At 42.4% G+C, this 14,835-nt stretch overlaps 2 protein-coding genes and 2 non-coding genes across 8 annotated transcripts; 1 reads left to right on the top strand and 3 right to left on the bottom strand.

The window, feature by feature from the left end:
- Positions 1–648: 648 nt before the first annotated feature.
- Positions 649–5,959, top strand: LOC118385472 (RING finger protein 224-like). 2 transcript variants are annotated; one of them, XM_035772629.2, is made up of 3 exons: positions 649–2,238; positions 2,939–3,215; positions 5,216–5,959. In XM_035772629.2, the coding sequence occupies exons 2-3, from the start codon at positions 2,940–2,942 to the stop codon at positions 5,513–5,515; spliced, it is 576 nt and encodes a 191-aa protein (XP_035628522.1). In that variant the 5' UTR covers positions 649–2,238; position 2,939; the 3' UTR covers positions 5,516–5,959. The 2 variants fall into 2 exon arrangements, with proteins under 2 accessions (XP_035628522.1, XP_035628521.1); XM_035772628.2 differs by having other exon boundaries at positions 5,213–5,959.
- Positions 5,960–6,046: 87 nt separating this feature from the next.
- prpf4 (PRP4 pre-mRNA processing factor 4 homolog (yeast)) lies at positions 6,047–14,763 on the bottom strand. Of its 4 annotated transcripts, none has more exons than XM_035772627.2 (14): positions 14,613–14,763; positions 11,123–11,329; positions 10,850–11,036; positions 10,492–10,579; positions 10,304–10,383; positions 10,098–10,191; positions 9,921–10,015; positions 9,456–9,514; positions 9,200–9,323; positions 8,857–8,946; positions 8,536–8,658; positions 7,555–7,662; positions 7,267–7,385; positions 6,047–6,632 (listed from the first exon to the last, which is right to left on the bottom strand). In XM_035772627.2, the coding sequence occupies exons 2-14, from the start codon at positions 11,280–11,282 to the stop codon at positions 6,439–6,441; spliced, it is 1,521 nt and encodes a 506-aa protein (XP_035628520.1). In that variant the 5' UTR covers positions 11,283–11,329; positions 14,613–14,763; the 3' UTR covers positions 6,047–6,438. The 4 variants fall into 4 exon arrangements, with proteins under 4 accessions (XP_035628520.1, XP_035628518.1, XP_035628515.1 ...); XM_035772625.2 differs by lacking the exon at positions 14,613–14,763 and adding an exon at positions 11,732–11,893; XM_035772622.2 differs by lacking the exon at positions 14,613–14,763 and adding an exon at positions 11,429–11,838.
- On the bottom strand, positions 6,755–6,888 carry LOC118385763 (small nucleolar RNA SNORA47). Its single transcript, XR_004826107.1, has one exon. It is a non-coding gene; the product is annotated as a small nucleolar RNA SNORA47 (small nucleolar RNA).
- On the bottom strand, positions 7,804–7,939 carry LOC118385764 (small nucleolar RNA SNORA47). The gene has a single exon (XR_004826108.1). It is a non-coding gene; the product is annotated as a small nucleolar RNA SNORA47 (small nucleolar RNA).
- Positions 14,764–14,835: the final 72 nt, after the last annotated feature.

Genomic DNA, 14,835 nt, shown 5'->3' with positions numbered 1-14,835 from the left:
GTTCATTGCCTTTATCCTTGAAAGGGGAGGATGCTACAGGGGTGCCAATACTTTTTACACCTATCAATTGTATTAGTATAAAATAAAATTCAGCATAAAATATAGCTCAGTATTTGTATTATTTATTTAGTCGTTTTTGCTCATCTTTATCAAGGGTGCCAATCATTTTGGAGGTGACCGTTTATCAAACATTAACAGTGCTTTTACTTTGTAGGATTGAACAGAGGCTATCTATAAAAAATCAAGCACAATGTATTTCCATCACATAGGAGACAGTATATGGTGGAAATTAATCATATCTCTGTTGTATGAAGGACTGTTCCAATATAACTAAATAAAATCCCAAGTTAATCTACTACAATAACCTACAGTAAACTACCTACAATTTACTCTCTGGGATAACTTGGTGAGAATTTAAACTTTACAGAAGTTCAGAGGGACAGGGGAATCTTCTGAAGGTTAATTAAGATAAGAATCAGCTGATTTCATCCTTTACTCATTCTTCACAGACCTGTTTTACGGTCACAAGCAAGGAACGCACTCGACAAAACAAACAACAGTAACCTCCCTCAATCATACGTTGCAGTGGTCAGTCTTTGTGTAGACAGTCATTTGCTCGGCCGCCGACAACCCTGAACATGCTGTGGAGTTGGCTTGAAATGTATATCTCTGGCTGTCTAGCTACTCTCTGCTACCATCTAGTGTCTGAACACCAACATATCAAGCACCGTTTTCTTTTCTTCATGACAGACCATTTAAAACGTTCCTCAAGCCTGTAAGTAAACAATGCTTTGTACTAACATGTCTATATTGTACATTGTTTATGAACAAACCTAGAGTTTACAACATAGACAAGAAGGGAGTTTACAGCATAGACAAGAGGGTAACCTAAAGAAGGGTAACCTTGTTCGTGACACTGGTGTTTTCAGATCCCGAGGAACTGAATAGGTGTAAGTTCTATGAAGCCCATCGCCATATAATTGCTTTCGCTTATCCAGTCTCTTCAGAACTGAATGTGGATTGCTGGGAGAAGAGACTAATGGGGGCTAGGGTCATTTTCAGCCTGGACAAGGCAATGTCACATTGTAAAGGTTACTTTAGGATACCTGCAGTATTTTTGCTTTATGGCCCTGGGTGACTGGTTCTTATGGACTCAGCTGGCCAACCCACTGTGCTGGCAACTGGCTCCTGTGAGTGCTGGTGGATCGAGAGTGTAGGGTTCCTGCTGGTCTATTGTTGCCAGTGTAAGCTGATCTGCTGCCTGCTCCCTCCATACAGGAATGTGAGCCTGGCTCGCCTTTCAGCTGGTCAGACTGTTGGGATACTCACAACAAGAAGTAGGAGGTGGAAAAGGGGGGAATGGACTTGTGACACAACCGGCTCAGTGTGCGTGTGTGTGTGTGTGTGTGTGTGTGTGTGTGTGTGTGTGTGTGTGTGTGTGTGTGTGTGTGTGTGTGTGTGTGTGCGTGTGTGTGTGTGCGTGTGTGTGTGTGTGCGTGCGTGCGCACGTGTTAGCGCGTGCACATTTACGCCTGTTTGCTCGCCGTGCAGTATGTGTTGTTAGCACACACACACACGTGTTCTCATGCACACCTGTGCCAATGTGCGCTTGATTGCATACATGCTCGGGCAGAGAAGCAGAGGGGCCATCCCATCGGAGCCGCTCTCCCCCTGGAGAACCCCATTGTTCTCTGTGGCCTCTTCAAAATGTAACACGCTCCATTGACAGGCCTACGAGTGGGTGTTCACATGGAAGGGCGGCCTGAAATATTAAAGGGCCTGATGACCTGCTGCAGGCTCACATTGTTTGCCCTTCATTAGAGAGGAGAGCAGTTTCTGTGGAAGAGCAGAGCAGCAGGGGGAGATGAAGGGAGGACGTACCCCCCAGCGGGCTGTGCTCGGGATCCACGGGGACTAGGTAATAAAGGTTCTCTCTCTACTATCTGATCCTATAATGTACAGCAGTAGTGCAGCATTAGTTTGTCATAGTGGGAAAGAGTAAAGGAATACTACACTGGACAAGTCCTGGGAAGGTTGCTTTGAAAACAGAAGCCATGGCAGGACTCCAGAGAACTACCAAGGACCTTCAGGGGGTTTGGAGGACAAACTAGAAGCCATGGCAGGACTCCAGAGAACTACCAAGGACCTTCAGGGGGTTTGGAGGACAAACTAGAAGCCATGGCAGGACTCCAGAGAACTACCAAGGACCTTCAGGGGGTTTGGAGGACAAACTAGAAGGTACGTAATGTTTTTTCCCCCCTTTTTTTCAGTTCTGTTACCCATGCTTTTGGGTTGAGGCCAGTTTTCTATCAGCGGGTAGTGAAGAAGATCTGAGTGAGACTGACACATTCGATGTTCCTGACACATTTTTTTCCCCTCACCGAGTCGATGTCCAAATGTGTTGAATACATTTCCAACAGATTGTTAGCTAGGAGTATAAAAAAATACTTTAAATAGTAGGGACCATTTCAATGGAGTATTCGATGCAGACACGGCAGAAAGGGAGAACCACCGAGCACATCAGGATAACCATCTCCCCTATTCGGTGACATAGTTTCAGCCAGTGAATAGATATCTGTGTCTCTGCTTACACAACCAGCCTGTTTTGTTGTATCGTCCCACAACTGACTGAACGGACAGAGATCGTAATGGGAAGTTCACAGCAAACATCTGGGTCTCAAATCCTTTCCTTGAGTCTAAATTTACTAGCAATTCAATTCCTCTGTTTTTGTATTGATCAACTGTAACCGTTTACTTCAGTAATTTGGTTGCGTGTGTGTTTGATTATCTGAAATGTTAACTGTAAAGTAGTAGTAGTAGTAGTAGTAGTAGTAGTGTCACTAAAGGGCCCTGAGTTTTTCTTGAGAATCCAACCTAACCAGGAAAAACTCTGGGCCATAGCAATAAGCACCCATTCATCATCTGTTCTCCTGTACAGGATGGACGGGGAGGAAGCCCCAGTTCCTGATGCCCCAGACTTTCCTGCCCCAGAGGACCCAGCAGAGGCCCCTGACCTAGGGGCCCCAGAAGATCCCCCAGTAGAGGGTGGTGTGGAGGCCGGAGGAGTTCAGCCATCCAGAGACAGCCGTAAACTGGACTGTATCATCTGCTACTGTGCCTTCAACCTGACTGAGAGGCTGCCACGCAAACTCTACTGCAGCCACACCTTCTGCCAGGCCTGCCTGAGACGCCTCGACACCATCCTCAATGAACAGGTGGGTCTGACTGACTGTCACGACACCGGTCCCACCATAGATCCTGCCTCTGTGTGAGTCTATCTCAATGGACTAGGCTACGCTAGTTAAACTGTAAAAGATGTTTGATAGATATTCAATATGTTTGTACCAGTTCCAGACTAGTTCAGACTGGGCCTTTTCCCAAAAACGTGCAGTAATTTGTCAAACTATAGCTCACCTGTTCTCTTCATGAAAAGGAACACTAATTTGTTGAAGATCAGCCAATACGCATCATCTCAAACTAATTTGAAGATGACCAAAGCTGCAGAGCAATGGATTGCATCAAGATACAGTTGAAGTCGGAAGTTTACATACACTTAGGTTGGAGTCATTAAAACTCATTTTTCAACCCCTCCACAAAGTTCTTGTTAACAAACTATAGTTTTGGCAAGTCGGTTAGGACATCTACTTTTTGTATTATTGACACAAGTAAGTTTTCCAAATCACAATTCCAGTGGGTCAGAAGTTTACATACACTAAGTTGACTGTGCCTTTAACAGCTTGGAAAATTCCAGAAAATGATGTCATGGCTTTAGAAGCTTCTGATAGGCTAATTGACATAATTTGAGTCAATTGGAGGTGTACCTGTGGATGTATTTCAAGGCCTACCTTCAAACTCAGTGCCTCTTTGCTTGACATCATGGGAAAATCTAAAGAAATCAGCCAAGACCTCAGAAGAAAATAGGAGACCTCCACAAGTCTGGTTCATCCTTGGGAGCAATTTCCAAACACATGAATCTACCACGTTCATCTGTATAAACAATAGTACGCAAGTATAAACACCATGGGACCACGCAGCCATCATACATCTCAGGAAGGAGACGCGTTCTGTCTCCTTGAGATGAACGTACTTTGGTGCGACGGTGCAAATCAATCCCAGAACAACAGCAAAGGACCTTGTGAAGATGCTGGAGGAAACAGGTACAAAAGTATCTATATCCACAGTAAAACAAGTCCTATATCGACATAACCTGAAAGGCTGCTCAGCAAGGAAGAAGCCATTGCTCCAAAACCGCCATAAAAAGGCCAGACTACGGTTTGCAACTGCACATGGGGACAAAGATTGTACTTTTTGGAGAAATGTTCTCTGGTCTGATAAAACAAAAATAGAACTGTTTAGCCATAATGACCATTATGTTTGGAGGAAAAAGGGGGAGGCTTGCAAGCCGAAGAACACCATCCCAACCGTGAAGCATGGGGGTGGCAGCATCATGTTGTGGGGGTTCTTTGCTGCAGGAGGGACTGGCGAAAATAGATGGCTTCATAAGGAGGAAAATTGTGGATATATTGAAGCAACATCTCAAGACAGTCAGGAAGTTAAAACTTGGTTTCAAATGGGTCTTCCAAATGGTTTATGACCCCAAGCATACTTCCAATGTTGTGGCAAAATGGCTTAAGGACAACAAAGTCAAGCTATTGGAGTGGCCATCACAAAGCCCTGACCTCAATCCTATAGAAAATGTGTGGGCAGAACTGAAAAAGCGTGTGCGAGCAAGGAGGCCTTACAAACCTGACTCAGTTACACCAGTTCTGTCAGGAGGAATGGGCCAAAATTCACCCAACTTACTGTGGGAAGCTTATGGAAGGCTACCTGAATCATTTGACCCAAGTTGAACAATATAAAGGCAATGCTTCCAAATACTAATTGAGTGTATGTAAACTTCTGACCCCCTTGGAATGTGATGAAAGAAATAAAAGCTGAACTCACTCTCTACTATTATTCTGACATTTCACATTCTTAAAATAAAGTGGTGATCCTAACTGACCTAAAACAGGATTTTTTTTACTAGGATTAAATGTCAGGATTTGTGAAAAAATGAGTTTAAATATATTTAGCTAAGATGTATGTAAACTGTAAGGAGAGACTGTATTGAGCACAACAGTCAGACCACTTAGAAAACCAAAGAGTTATGTTCAGTTTGACACCGACATATCCCAAGTAACAACCCTTACCCTGCCCTCTCTTCTACTCTCAGCAGATGTGGATCCCCTGTCCACAGTGTCGGCAGAACACCCCCCTCCCACGCGGGGGCGCTACAGCCCTGGACCTGGACCTAGTAGCCTTCTTGGGGGTCAAGGCAGAGATGGAAAACCAGAGGTCTTGCTCACGGCAGGAAAGAAGAGAGCTAGGCACCCAGCCGGAGCACAAGCCCTCTTTTGGGAAGCAGTCCATCATAGAGCAGCCTCAGGCCACCTGGAACCATGGTGGATTGGCTGAGCCCCGCTTCCATAGGAGCCCCTGCTGTAGGTGCTCATTCTGCTGCTGGTGGTGCTGCTAGGTTGCTCAGGCATGTATGAATGACAGGAGTTGGTTAAAGCATCTGGCCAAGAATTCCCATTACAGTACCTCCTGCAGCTGATTATAGACACCTGGGCTTCCAAGGCTACAAAGTGGAAAATACCTAACGCCTGTCTGCCTTGACATGACCAGGACAGACACCAGGCCCTAGTTGTGTGTGTGATTACACTGAGAAAAACAGTGGTCAGGAGACAAAGTTGTGCGGGGGACAACATCAAGTCTATCGTTTTACAAAGATACTTTGATTTGAAGACTCATAGAAAAATGTTTCAGAGCTCAAAAAGGGATGCTTGATAAGGACCTGTTTTGAGCTTGCCTACAACCCCCCAAAATCCTCTGCTGCCTCTTTTCAAATAGGCAACAGGACATATGGGCTATTGGTACCTTGTGGGACAGTCAACTGTTTAATCATTATATGCACACCTTGTTGAGTTATAGTACCATTTGTAAGTGTGTTTAATGAATATATATAACCATTTTGTAATGTGCAAGTGTAAAATAATGAAAGATATTATGGAGTTTGTTTTTATTTCAAAAACAAAAAAAAGCAATTGGATCAACTTCTGACCCCAAATGACTCGTTTAAAATCACCTAAAACAATGTTATTAACAGACAAAAATATCTGGGAGAAAGGACAAAGTATACCCACAGCTTCAAAGTTGTAGACATTAATAGCCTCAAACGTTGTTCAATAATAAATCAAACAATCTACTAAGTGTCAATAAGACAAATTCCGAATATTTAGGATGTTCAGATTAATCCATCAATCGAGAAGTTAACATTTTGCAGATCTTGGTTCCACATTCTTCTACTTGAATGGAATGACAGTCAGGTATTGCCATAGAAATAGAATGTAACATAGAATGTCATTCTATTTCTACGGGTTGTCCTCCCTCCCCTCCTCATTCTGACATCCAGAGCTTGAAGGTGCGGTCGTAAGAGCAGGTGGCGATGAGCTGTCCGTCAGGGGACATGTCCACGCCCATCACCTTTCCCTCGTGACCCGCCAGCGTCTTCAGGGGGGACCAGCCCGGGTGGGTCCACACCTTGGCTGTGTTGTCATAGGCCCCAGTCAGGAGGAAGTGACCATTATTGGCTAAGAGAGGGAGATTGATGGAGGGAAATGTAAGCACAGAAATATTGCAACAAACCGTTTCTTTTTATAAATCCAGTTAGACCTTTCTTTTAAAGGTTCAAAACAGTGGTATTACTAGTCCAAAATTATGTTCAAACACAACATCAGTTCTTAAGTGTCTCAGAGCCGGTTTTTGCATTCGCCTTATTTTCCATTTAGGAGGTTATAACCAGTTATAACAGCACAGAACAAGCTGCTAAACCTTCTCAGTCCTCCAAAAGTGTATAAGATAGACTGAGCTAATTACAGGGGTTAAACCCCCCTCCCATGACAAACTAAAGTCCATTCCAAAAGTTTTTGGCTTGAGGACCACATTTAGGATTTCACAATTCAACATAGGGCAGCAGAGATGTTTTCATGTCCGATTTATTGGACAAAATTGGATTTGCGGGCCAGAAAAACGGCAGCTATTTGAAAATATTTAGGTCCATTCTCATTTCCTCATACTTTCTAACCAGTTGTAGGCGTTTTAAACCTGACGGGTCATCCACATGGCAGAAATCTGTCACAGTGACTAACAACTGTGAACCCTGTGATTACTCAATTGCTTGATTAAATATTAAAAAGGAGGTCTATGGGGCCTGGAGAAACTCACGCTGGAATTTGACAGAGGACACCAGGTTCTGATGGGAGGGGATGGTGTAGATGCACTTCCTGCGACGCAGGTCCCACACCTTACAGGTGTTATCCCCACTTCCTGTTGCTGCGTGGTAGCTAAACGGAGAAGATGGTTTCATTAGTGGACCTATAAACACACTCCGGCTTATCATCATCAATAACTAGGGCCAGGAGTTTTTCAGGCTGTAGTTCTAGATCATACGTTGAGGAATATCTGGCTCTATCCATAAGATATGAGTAACACAGTATCTTCCATGTCATTTACCCGTTGGGAGAGAAGTCGATGCTGTAGATCTCTTTGAGGTGGCCCTCCAGGAACATCACACAGCGCCCGGTCCGAAGGTCCCAAATACGGCCAAATGAATCCAGACCCCTGAGAAAGAGATGAATACTGTGTACTGAGGCAAACTAGGATTCAGCGAGCAGCACTGCTGATGAGGGGTAATTATTCTACTGTAAATGATTCTGTGCTGAATTGCACCAGTCAAGATGCTTTAGAACAAACAATAAGATAGATCTGTACACAAACACAACGCCAGCTCTAATGTGTCACATGTAGCCGGTTTGTCGCATCTGACTTGTGTTCATTTAGGAGGTTATAACCAGTTATAACAGCACAGAACAAGCTGCTAAACCTTCTCAGTCCTCCAAATTGTTCAGAAAAAAATATGCACTGAAAGAGTAGTGTGTGTGTGGGTGTAAGGAAGCATGTTGTCATTAGGGGACATGAAGGGAACATCCCTGTATGTTTCAGACCAAGCCAGCCGCAGAGGCTCTTGTTCTGCCAAACCTCTAATTGAGATAACTGGGTGGACATCTACTGGCCTTCATTAAAACAGACTACTGAATCCAACCATTGTTTTACTATAGCAACCATCCCCTTTAATAGGCTAATCTAGATCTGCTCTTTGACATGACAGCACTTAAATTACGGGGTTGATCTTTCTTTTGGCAGTTTTCTAGATAGTATTTTCGTTTCGGGGAGGACACTGAGATCCCGGTTATCTGAAGCCAGGATTTGTTGTAGACATAACGGGGTAATACTCTACAACAGTGCTAGATTTACTGGAAACATACATTGCAACAGAATGTTTAGAGACAAGCAAAAGAGAACACAGAAATGAATGCGATAAAAAAAAAAAAAATGTTTCAGAGATATCTTCAACGGTCTCTCCAATAATGATGTAGTGTGAACAAATATTGACAACCAACATTGACTTTCATAGCATATCCCGGGAGATCTTACCCAGTAGCTGCCAGAGATCCATCAGGGTGGAATTGCATGTCATGGACTCCTTTACTGTGTCCCTCTTGGTGCAGGATCTCCTCCTGTGCTTCCAGGTCCCACAGCCTCCACGAATTATCATAGCTGCCAGGGAGAGGATTAAGCCTCACTGTAGATTCCATTTGAACAATGCCAGTCTGGCACTAGTACAATGTATCTATGGTGGAGGCAAGTGACCATGTTTGTTTTTATTGTATTGCCTGGATGGACTGTTCTAAAAACGATAGAATTTCTCAACTGGCGTTGCCGGGTTAAATAATGCTAGGGATTAAATTCACCCACCAGGTGGTGCCCAGGAACCTTCCAGAGGGATGCCAGGCTACTCTCGCCACCCTCATGGAGTGGCCCTCGATGTCAGCGACAGGCACGTCGCTGTAAAGAGAGGGGTTACCACGGTTACAACACATCAACACGCTTTCCCCCCCGTCTTTTTTTAAATGGCCACATTTCAGCAGCGCACTCCACATCCTCAGCTACTGTTTATGATGATACCCGAGGAACATTTGGGAAAAAAGCTACACTGCTCTTGGTCGACCCCTCACCCTTTTTTGCCTGAATAATATTTGGTAGCCTCCCTTATTTGACAGACGGCAATAAAGACAGAAACACAGCAATCGGAGCAGACCTGTCCAGACTCCAGAGTTTGACGGAGCCGTCGGCAGCACAGGAGGCCATGTTAACATCAGAGTCCTCCAGAGTCAGAGTGGCCTGAGGATGAAAACAGATGGCCCCCACGTGGGTATTGTGGCCTGTGAGAAGGGAAAGAGAATGATAAGGAAGTATTGAGGTTGGAAATACTTACAATTATTATGACCACAGTAGCCCAAGCAAAGAGTAATTGCAAAGGGATAAGAAAGGGGAAAATAAGAGACTGTTCTTACCTCGAAGGGTACGGACAAGGGTACAGTCAGGAACATTCCACAGTTTACACAGGCCACTCCTAGAGAAAAGAACAAGTCAGGAAGAGATTCGGAAGTGTCACAAATACCTTTATTGACAGCAACATTTTAAATACAAAAAACACCCAAAGTCAAACAGTACATTTACATGCACACTAATAATTTGATATTAAACGGTTTTCTGAACTATCTTTAGAATTATTAGGACATGTACACAGCTTTGATAAAATCAGCGGTCCAACGGAGTATGTGATCTGTGCCTGCACCGGTAGCGCAAGCCTCCCTCTTGTGCGCGAGTTACAGTGAGTTTGGAGAAGTACGTAAACATTTCAAACAAACGCTTATATTAATCTGACTATCCACAATAATCGTACTATTGTGTGCATGTAATCATGCTCACTGCTGCCTGTGCGGTGCACTGAGAGAGGAGTGAGAGAAGGGACTCACCAAGATGCAGTCACCAGCATTTTGGAGTTGGGGCTGAACTGGCAAAAGGATATAGGCCTGTCGTCACCGATCTGACTGCAGAAGTTATTCAGGTTCTGGATAGACAGAGAAAATGTCATTCTACAACTGTTTTTCACAAACAAGACAAATGCTTTTGGAGACTGACGGAGGACGTACCCTGAGCGTCTTGTGAAGTTCTTGCGTCCTGACTGTCCGTGTAGATTCTGGGATCTCCCTGTGAGCTCTGGCATCTTCTAACCTTTTCACAGCCCTGTTGAGACAACGGGCACGTTTTTTATTAATATGATTTTGCTGCAAAACAACCTTTGAAACTATCATTGTCATCATGGTAACTATGGTCCAACATTAGAATTAAGCTGTACCTGGGCAGAGAGTATCTGGCCAACCAAAGCCTTGCCTCCTTAAGAGTGGTCGGCCCTTCATGGTACCATGTCTGCTGACACTGAAAGAGGGGAACAGGAGAAGACCTCAAACGCATGTCTCCATATTGAATGAATATGGACTGTAGTAGTGAGAGAAAGATATAGGAGAGTCAAGCCACATATCACACCTCCTCTTGGGAGCGTTTGGATTTGTCATCGTCCTTCTTCGATTTCTTCAATGCATCTGGACCCACTACAGAGAGGATATTCCTTAGCCTAGAAAAGAGAGCAAGTAAAAATTGAGCGGGAGAGGGGAAGAGAGATTATGAGCAAAGATTAAAAAGGTGGACATAATGCAAGTGAAATATAACTAGCGATACAGTGTGTTAAAGCATTAAGGCAATTCCTCAAAACGGCTGTTTTAATTGGCGAGTTAAACATGTTGTAAAAGCATCAAAGGGTCACAGACGTGGATTGTTATCTAATTGTTGATTCACACATTCAAATATTAGAAGGGGTTGACAGAGCCATGCTTGTGTCCCTCACCTCTCTCGTCTCTCAGCAGGCCCCTCCCCAAACAGTGTGATTGGTTCCCTGAGGGCCCGTAAGCAGGCTTTGACCTCTGCATCGTCTGTGGATACTGTGATTTGTCTCGCTCTCTTTCTGCGTTCAAAGTCAGCCAATACCTCAGACTGGCGTTCAGTCACACGTTCCTCAAGCTCAAGGGACTCGCCTTGAGGGGAGAGGAGAACTTAGAGGATACCTCAACAAACTCTTCATAACTCTTTTCAAATACAGATTTGTGTTTGGTATACTAACCACTGGAGATGTTAATGTTGCCAGCCTCGATTCCTGCTTTGACAGAATCTTTGCCTGACCCAGAAGCCTCTCGTCCCAGCCTCTCCCTCTCCTTCTCCTCCAAACTGCCATAGAAGATCCTGGTCTTCTTCACCAGCGGAGCTTCTTCATCGTCGGACATCTCTGGTCCTTATGTATAGTCCCACTGTTTACCACAAAGATACTGGCCTGGAATAGACAAGACATGCGCAGATTAATGAATGAGAACTTGCTCGCCAACCACCTCAATCGCTATAATTAATGAGGCAAGGTGTAAAACTATTATACCTAGCAATTTGCTGACCAACAATAGCCAAGTCCCTAATCAGTAAATCAAATGGATAAGATGCATTGACAAAATATTGGGAGTTCGCGCTGCCTTCCTACACAAGAGCACGTTGACATAGCCTAGCTAGCTACTCTGGCTAGCTAACGTTAGCAAACAGTACTCAAGAGTTTGCCAACAGCAAAAGCATCCCCCAACCAAACAAAATGCTCAACATTACGGGGATTACTTTAGCTGTATTTCATTCTTGGGTTTGAAATAACAAAGCAACTACAAAAGAAAAGTAACTGGCAAAATCAAATTACAAAAGTGGTCGCCGCGTTGTATCTCGGTCTGGGAACAGGAAGTTGTTTATCGAAAAAGTTGGTTAGAAATTTCACAGCGACATCTAGTGTAAAGGAGTCAAACCAAATTTCTTCCTCTGGGTCAAATCAATGGGCGTGTTCGAGAGCATCCAAACCGTGACATTAAATTCTGACTGACTGATATAGAAACAATATTGGGCGCGTTCGAGCAGATCACGTTTGTCAAGACGTTGACCAACGTTGGTCACCGCCTTTCAAAGTGTGTTGCATTATGGGTATAGGTCAGATTTTTGATTTTCGTTTCATATTCAAATAATTACAAATTTGCAGTCATAACGTTGCCCCTCACCATGCAACATGAATCGGAACTAAAGCAAACAGTTCAAAAGTACCATAACAATATCAGAATTATCAAATGTTTACTCCTTTGGAAAATTTAGAGCTTAAATACTCTTTATCCTTAGAACAATTTTATTTTTATTTATTTCACCTTTATTTAACCAGGTAGATTAACATGTTCTCATTTACAATGCTACCAAAAAAGCAAAGCAGTTCTATAAATACAAAAACAACAACACAGAGTTACACATCAACAAACGTACAGCCAATAACACAATACAAACATCTATGTACAGTGGATAAAATGTCAAAAGTAGTGTATATAAAATATCTACAAAATAATTTAGTTTAGGGATGGATTCCAAATGTACCTATGTAATACACTTATAATATGGTTATACACACATTTACAATGACTGTGGTAAATCCCTTTCCATCTCTGTTTTACTGATGCAATGCCCCTTTATCTATTTCATTGAATTGTATTCTTTTCCAAACTTCTGTTTTATAAATTGAACCAATCCCGTCGGTGACCAGTGAGCTGAGGGTGGTGGGGATTTACCTAGCAAAGGTTTATAGATGACCAGGAGCCAGTGGGTTTGGCGATCATTTATGACATTTGAATGTTCTGTTATAATCTCCACCCGGCACAGCCAAAGAGGACTGCACCCTTTCCACGTTTTTTAGGTTTTGGCCTTTCAAGTTTGGCAACACCTTCATAATCAATGTTTTTAAAATCTTTTAAAATTGGGTTTGACTTTTTGAGAAACTGATTGGGCAAAAATAACATTCCCATAAAACATGTGGAATTGTTTCAGAGCTGCGGCAGAAACAATTGTGCCTGGAGGACAAAATGTGCAGACTTATTTAGGGTCAAATTAAAGATGATCGTATAAAGTTGAACTAGGACTGAAGAAGTTCCAGTTCTAATGTAAAAAATACCAATTAAAATATTTCAGTCTGTTATCTAACCCTTTTAATTAAAATAGTCCGTATCCAGGTGGAAGACTATTGGTAACCTGTCTCTTGCTAAGCCATCTTGGATTCACTAATTACATAGGCCTACATGTGATCCACATTTCTAACATAAATAAATGAAATATCTTACTTGTGACAATTTAGCTAATGTATTTATCTAGATGTTACAGCCTACAATTGTCGTCTGTAATATTGTTGTCAACAAACAAATTCTAATTGTTTGTCTATTAAGTGTGAATAAAATTGAATATATATTGTAGGCTACACATGGGTTATTGTCAAACATTTCTACACTGGCAATCTGTGTCCTGGAAACCAGCCCTAAATGAGCAAGTACCCCAGACACCAGTCGTGGGGTCAATACCAAGTGCATTTGACTGCTTGGCATATTGTTTACTCAGTAACTTATATGAACTGATCGTATTCGTATTGTTTACCCAGTATGTGAACTGTTGTACCTTAATAGTCTAATACTTTTCTCTACAGTGAGTGTTTTGTCTTTCATGTGATTTAATCAAATTCTGTTCTTTACACACTTACTGACAAAAACATAAAGGTTGAGTATTAAAGAAATACAATGCATGCTGTAGTGATGCTGACATGCATCAATTACCATACAGTAAGAATCTTGATGTTGCACAATCACAAATAATAATGAGAAAGGTACAAGGGCATGAAGTAATGGCAAACAACAGAGCATATCCTATATGCTGCAAAAACACCTCTCATTCTAGTAGCCTATGCACTCACTACCTGGTCTTGTAAATGTTAGAAAGAGCTTGGGCTGGAATCTAATTTCTTTATCAGGATATTCATTCCTTGGACCATGTTGATTATGTTAAGCCTTGTGTAGGAGAAGTGGAATTTTGACAGCATCCACTTCATCGGCAATAACAAAGACGAATGCCATGTATGCCATTGTCACGTTTCCTAGAAACAGTTGAAGTTGTCAGACTTGCAGTTGGTTCATTCATAGACTTCTGTCCACAGTCATCTACTTTTGCGCGCCCATTGAGTAGTTTATAAGCATTGGTGGAAAAAGTACCCAATTGTCATACTTGAGGAAAAGTAAAGATACCTTAATAGAAAATGACTCAAGTAAAAGTCATCCACTTAAATACTACTTGGGTGAAGGTCCAAACGTTTTTGGCTTTAAATATACTTAAAAATTGAAAGAAAGTATAAATAATTTCAAATTCCTTATATTAAGGAAACCAGACGGCACAATGTTGTTTTTTAAATTTATGGATAGCCAGAGGCATACTCCAACACAAAGCAATTGTGTTTAGTGAGTCCATCAGATCAGAGGCAGTAGAGGTGCCAGGGATGTTCTCTTGAGAACAGCGTGAATTGGACCATCTTCCTGTCCTGGTAAGCATTCAACATGTAACTAGTACTTTTGGGTGTCAGGGAAAATGTATGGAGTAAAAAGTACATTATTTCCTTTAGGCATGTAGTGAAGTAAAAGTCACAGTTGTCAAAAAATATGAATAGTAAAGTACTACTTAAGTACTTCACACCACTGGTTATAAGGTGATTTGTAAACCAGTCAGTCTTGACTCACCTTTAAAGTCGGCTGCAATAGAGCTCGCCAGTTTGTAATCCGAAAATTAGTTACATATGGTTCGTTCAGCCATTCAAATTACAAAAATGTATGGGGAAAGAATTCATAAAAGGTCATGTTAACCGCAGACATTATTTTCGGCATTTATCCCAAAACCCTATTCTTTCCTATTCATTTTCGCCATATGAATGGCTGAACGAACCAGACGTGACTCATTTCTGGG

Source organism: Oncorhynchus keta, chromosome 6 (assembly GCF_023373465.1).
Source record: "Oncorhynchus keta strain PuntledgeMale-10-30-2019 chromosome 6, Oket_V2, whole genome shotgun sequence".
NCBI classification, from domain to species: domain Eukaryota; kingdom Metazoa; phylum Chordata; class Actinopteri; order Salmoniformes; family Salmonidae; genus Oncorhynchus; species Oncorhynchus keta.
The sequence above is the reverse complement of the archived record's forward strand: the minus strand, read 5'-3'. Positions and strand labels throughout refer to the sequence as shown.

Excerpts from the sequence above, each read along its gene's own strand:
- LOC118385472 (XM_035772628.2), top strand. The coding sequence starts at position 2,940 with ATGGACGGGGAGGAAGCCCCAGTTCCTGATGCCCCAGACTTTCCTGCC. Across the intron at positions 3,216-5,212 it reads ACACCATCCTCAATGAACAG|CAGATGTGGATCCCCTGTCC; the intron begins GTGGGTCTGACT and ends TTCTACTCTCAG.
- prpf4 (XM_035772627.2), bottom strand. The coding sequence starts at position 11,282 with ATGTCCGACGATGAAGAAGCTCCGCTGGTGAAGAAGACCAGGATCTTC. Across the intron at positions 10,192-10,303 it reads GCCAGATACTCTCTGCCCAG|GGCTGTGAAAAGGTTAGAAG; the intron begins GTACAGCTTAAT and ends TTGTCTCAACAG. Across the intron at positions 8,947-9,199 it reads AAACTCTGGAGTCTGGACAG|CGACGTGCCTGTCGCTGACA; the intron begins GTCTGCTCCGAT and ends CTCTCTTTACAG.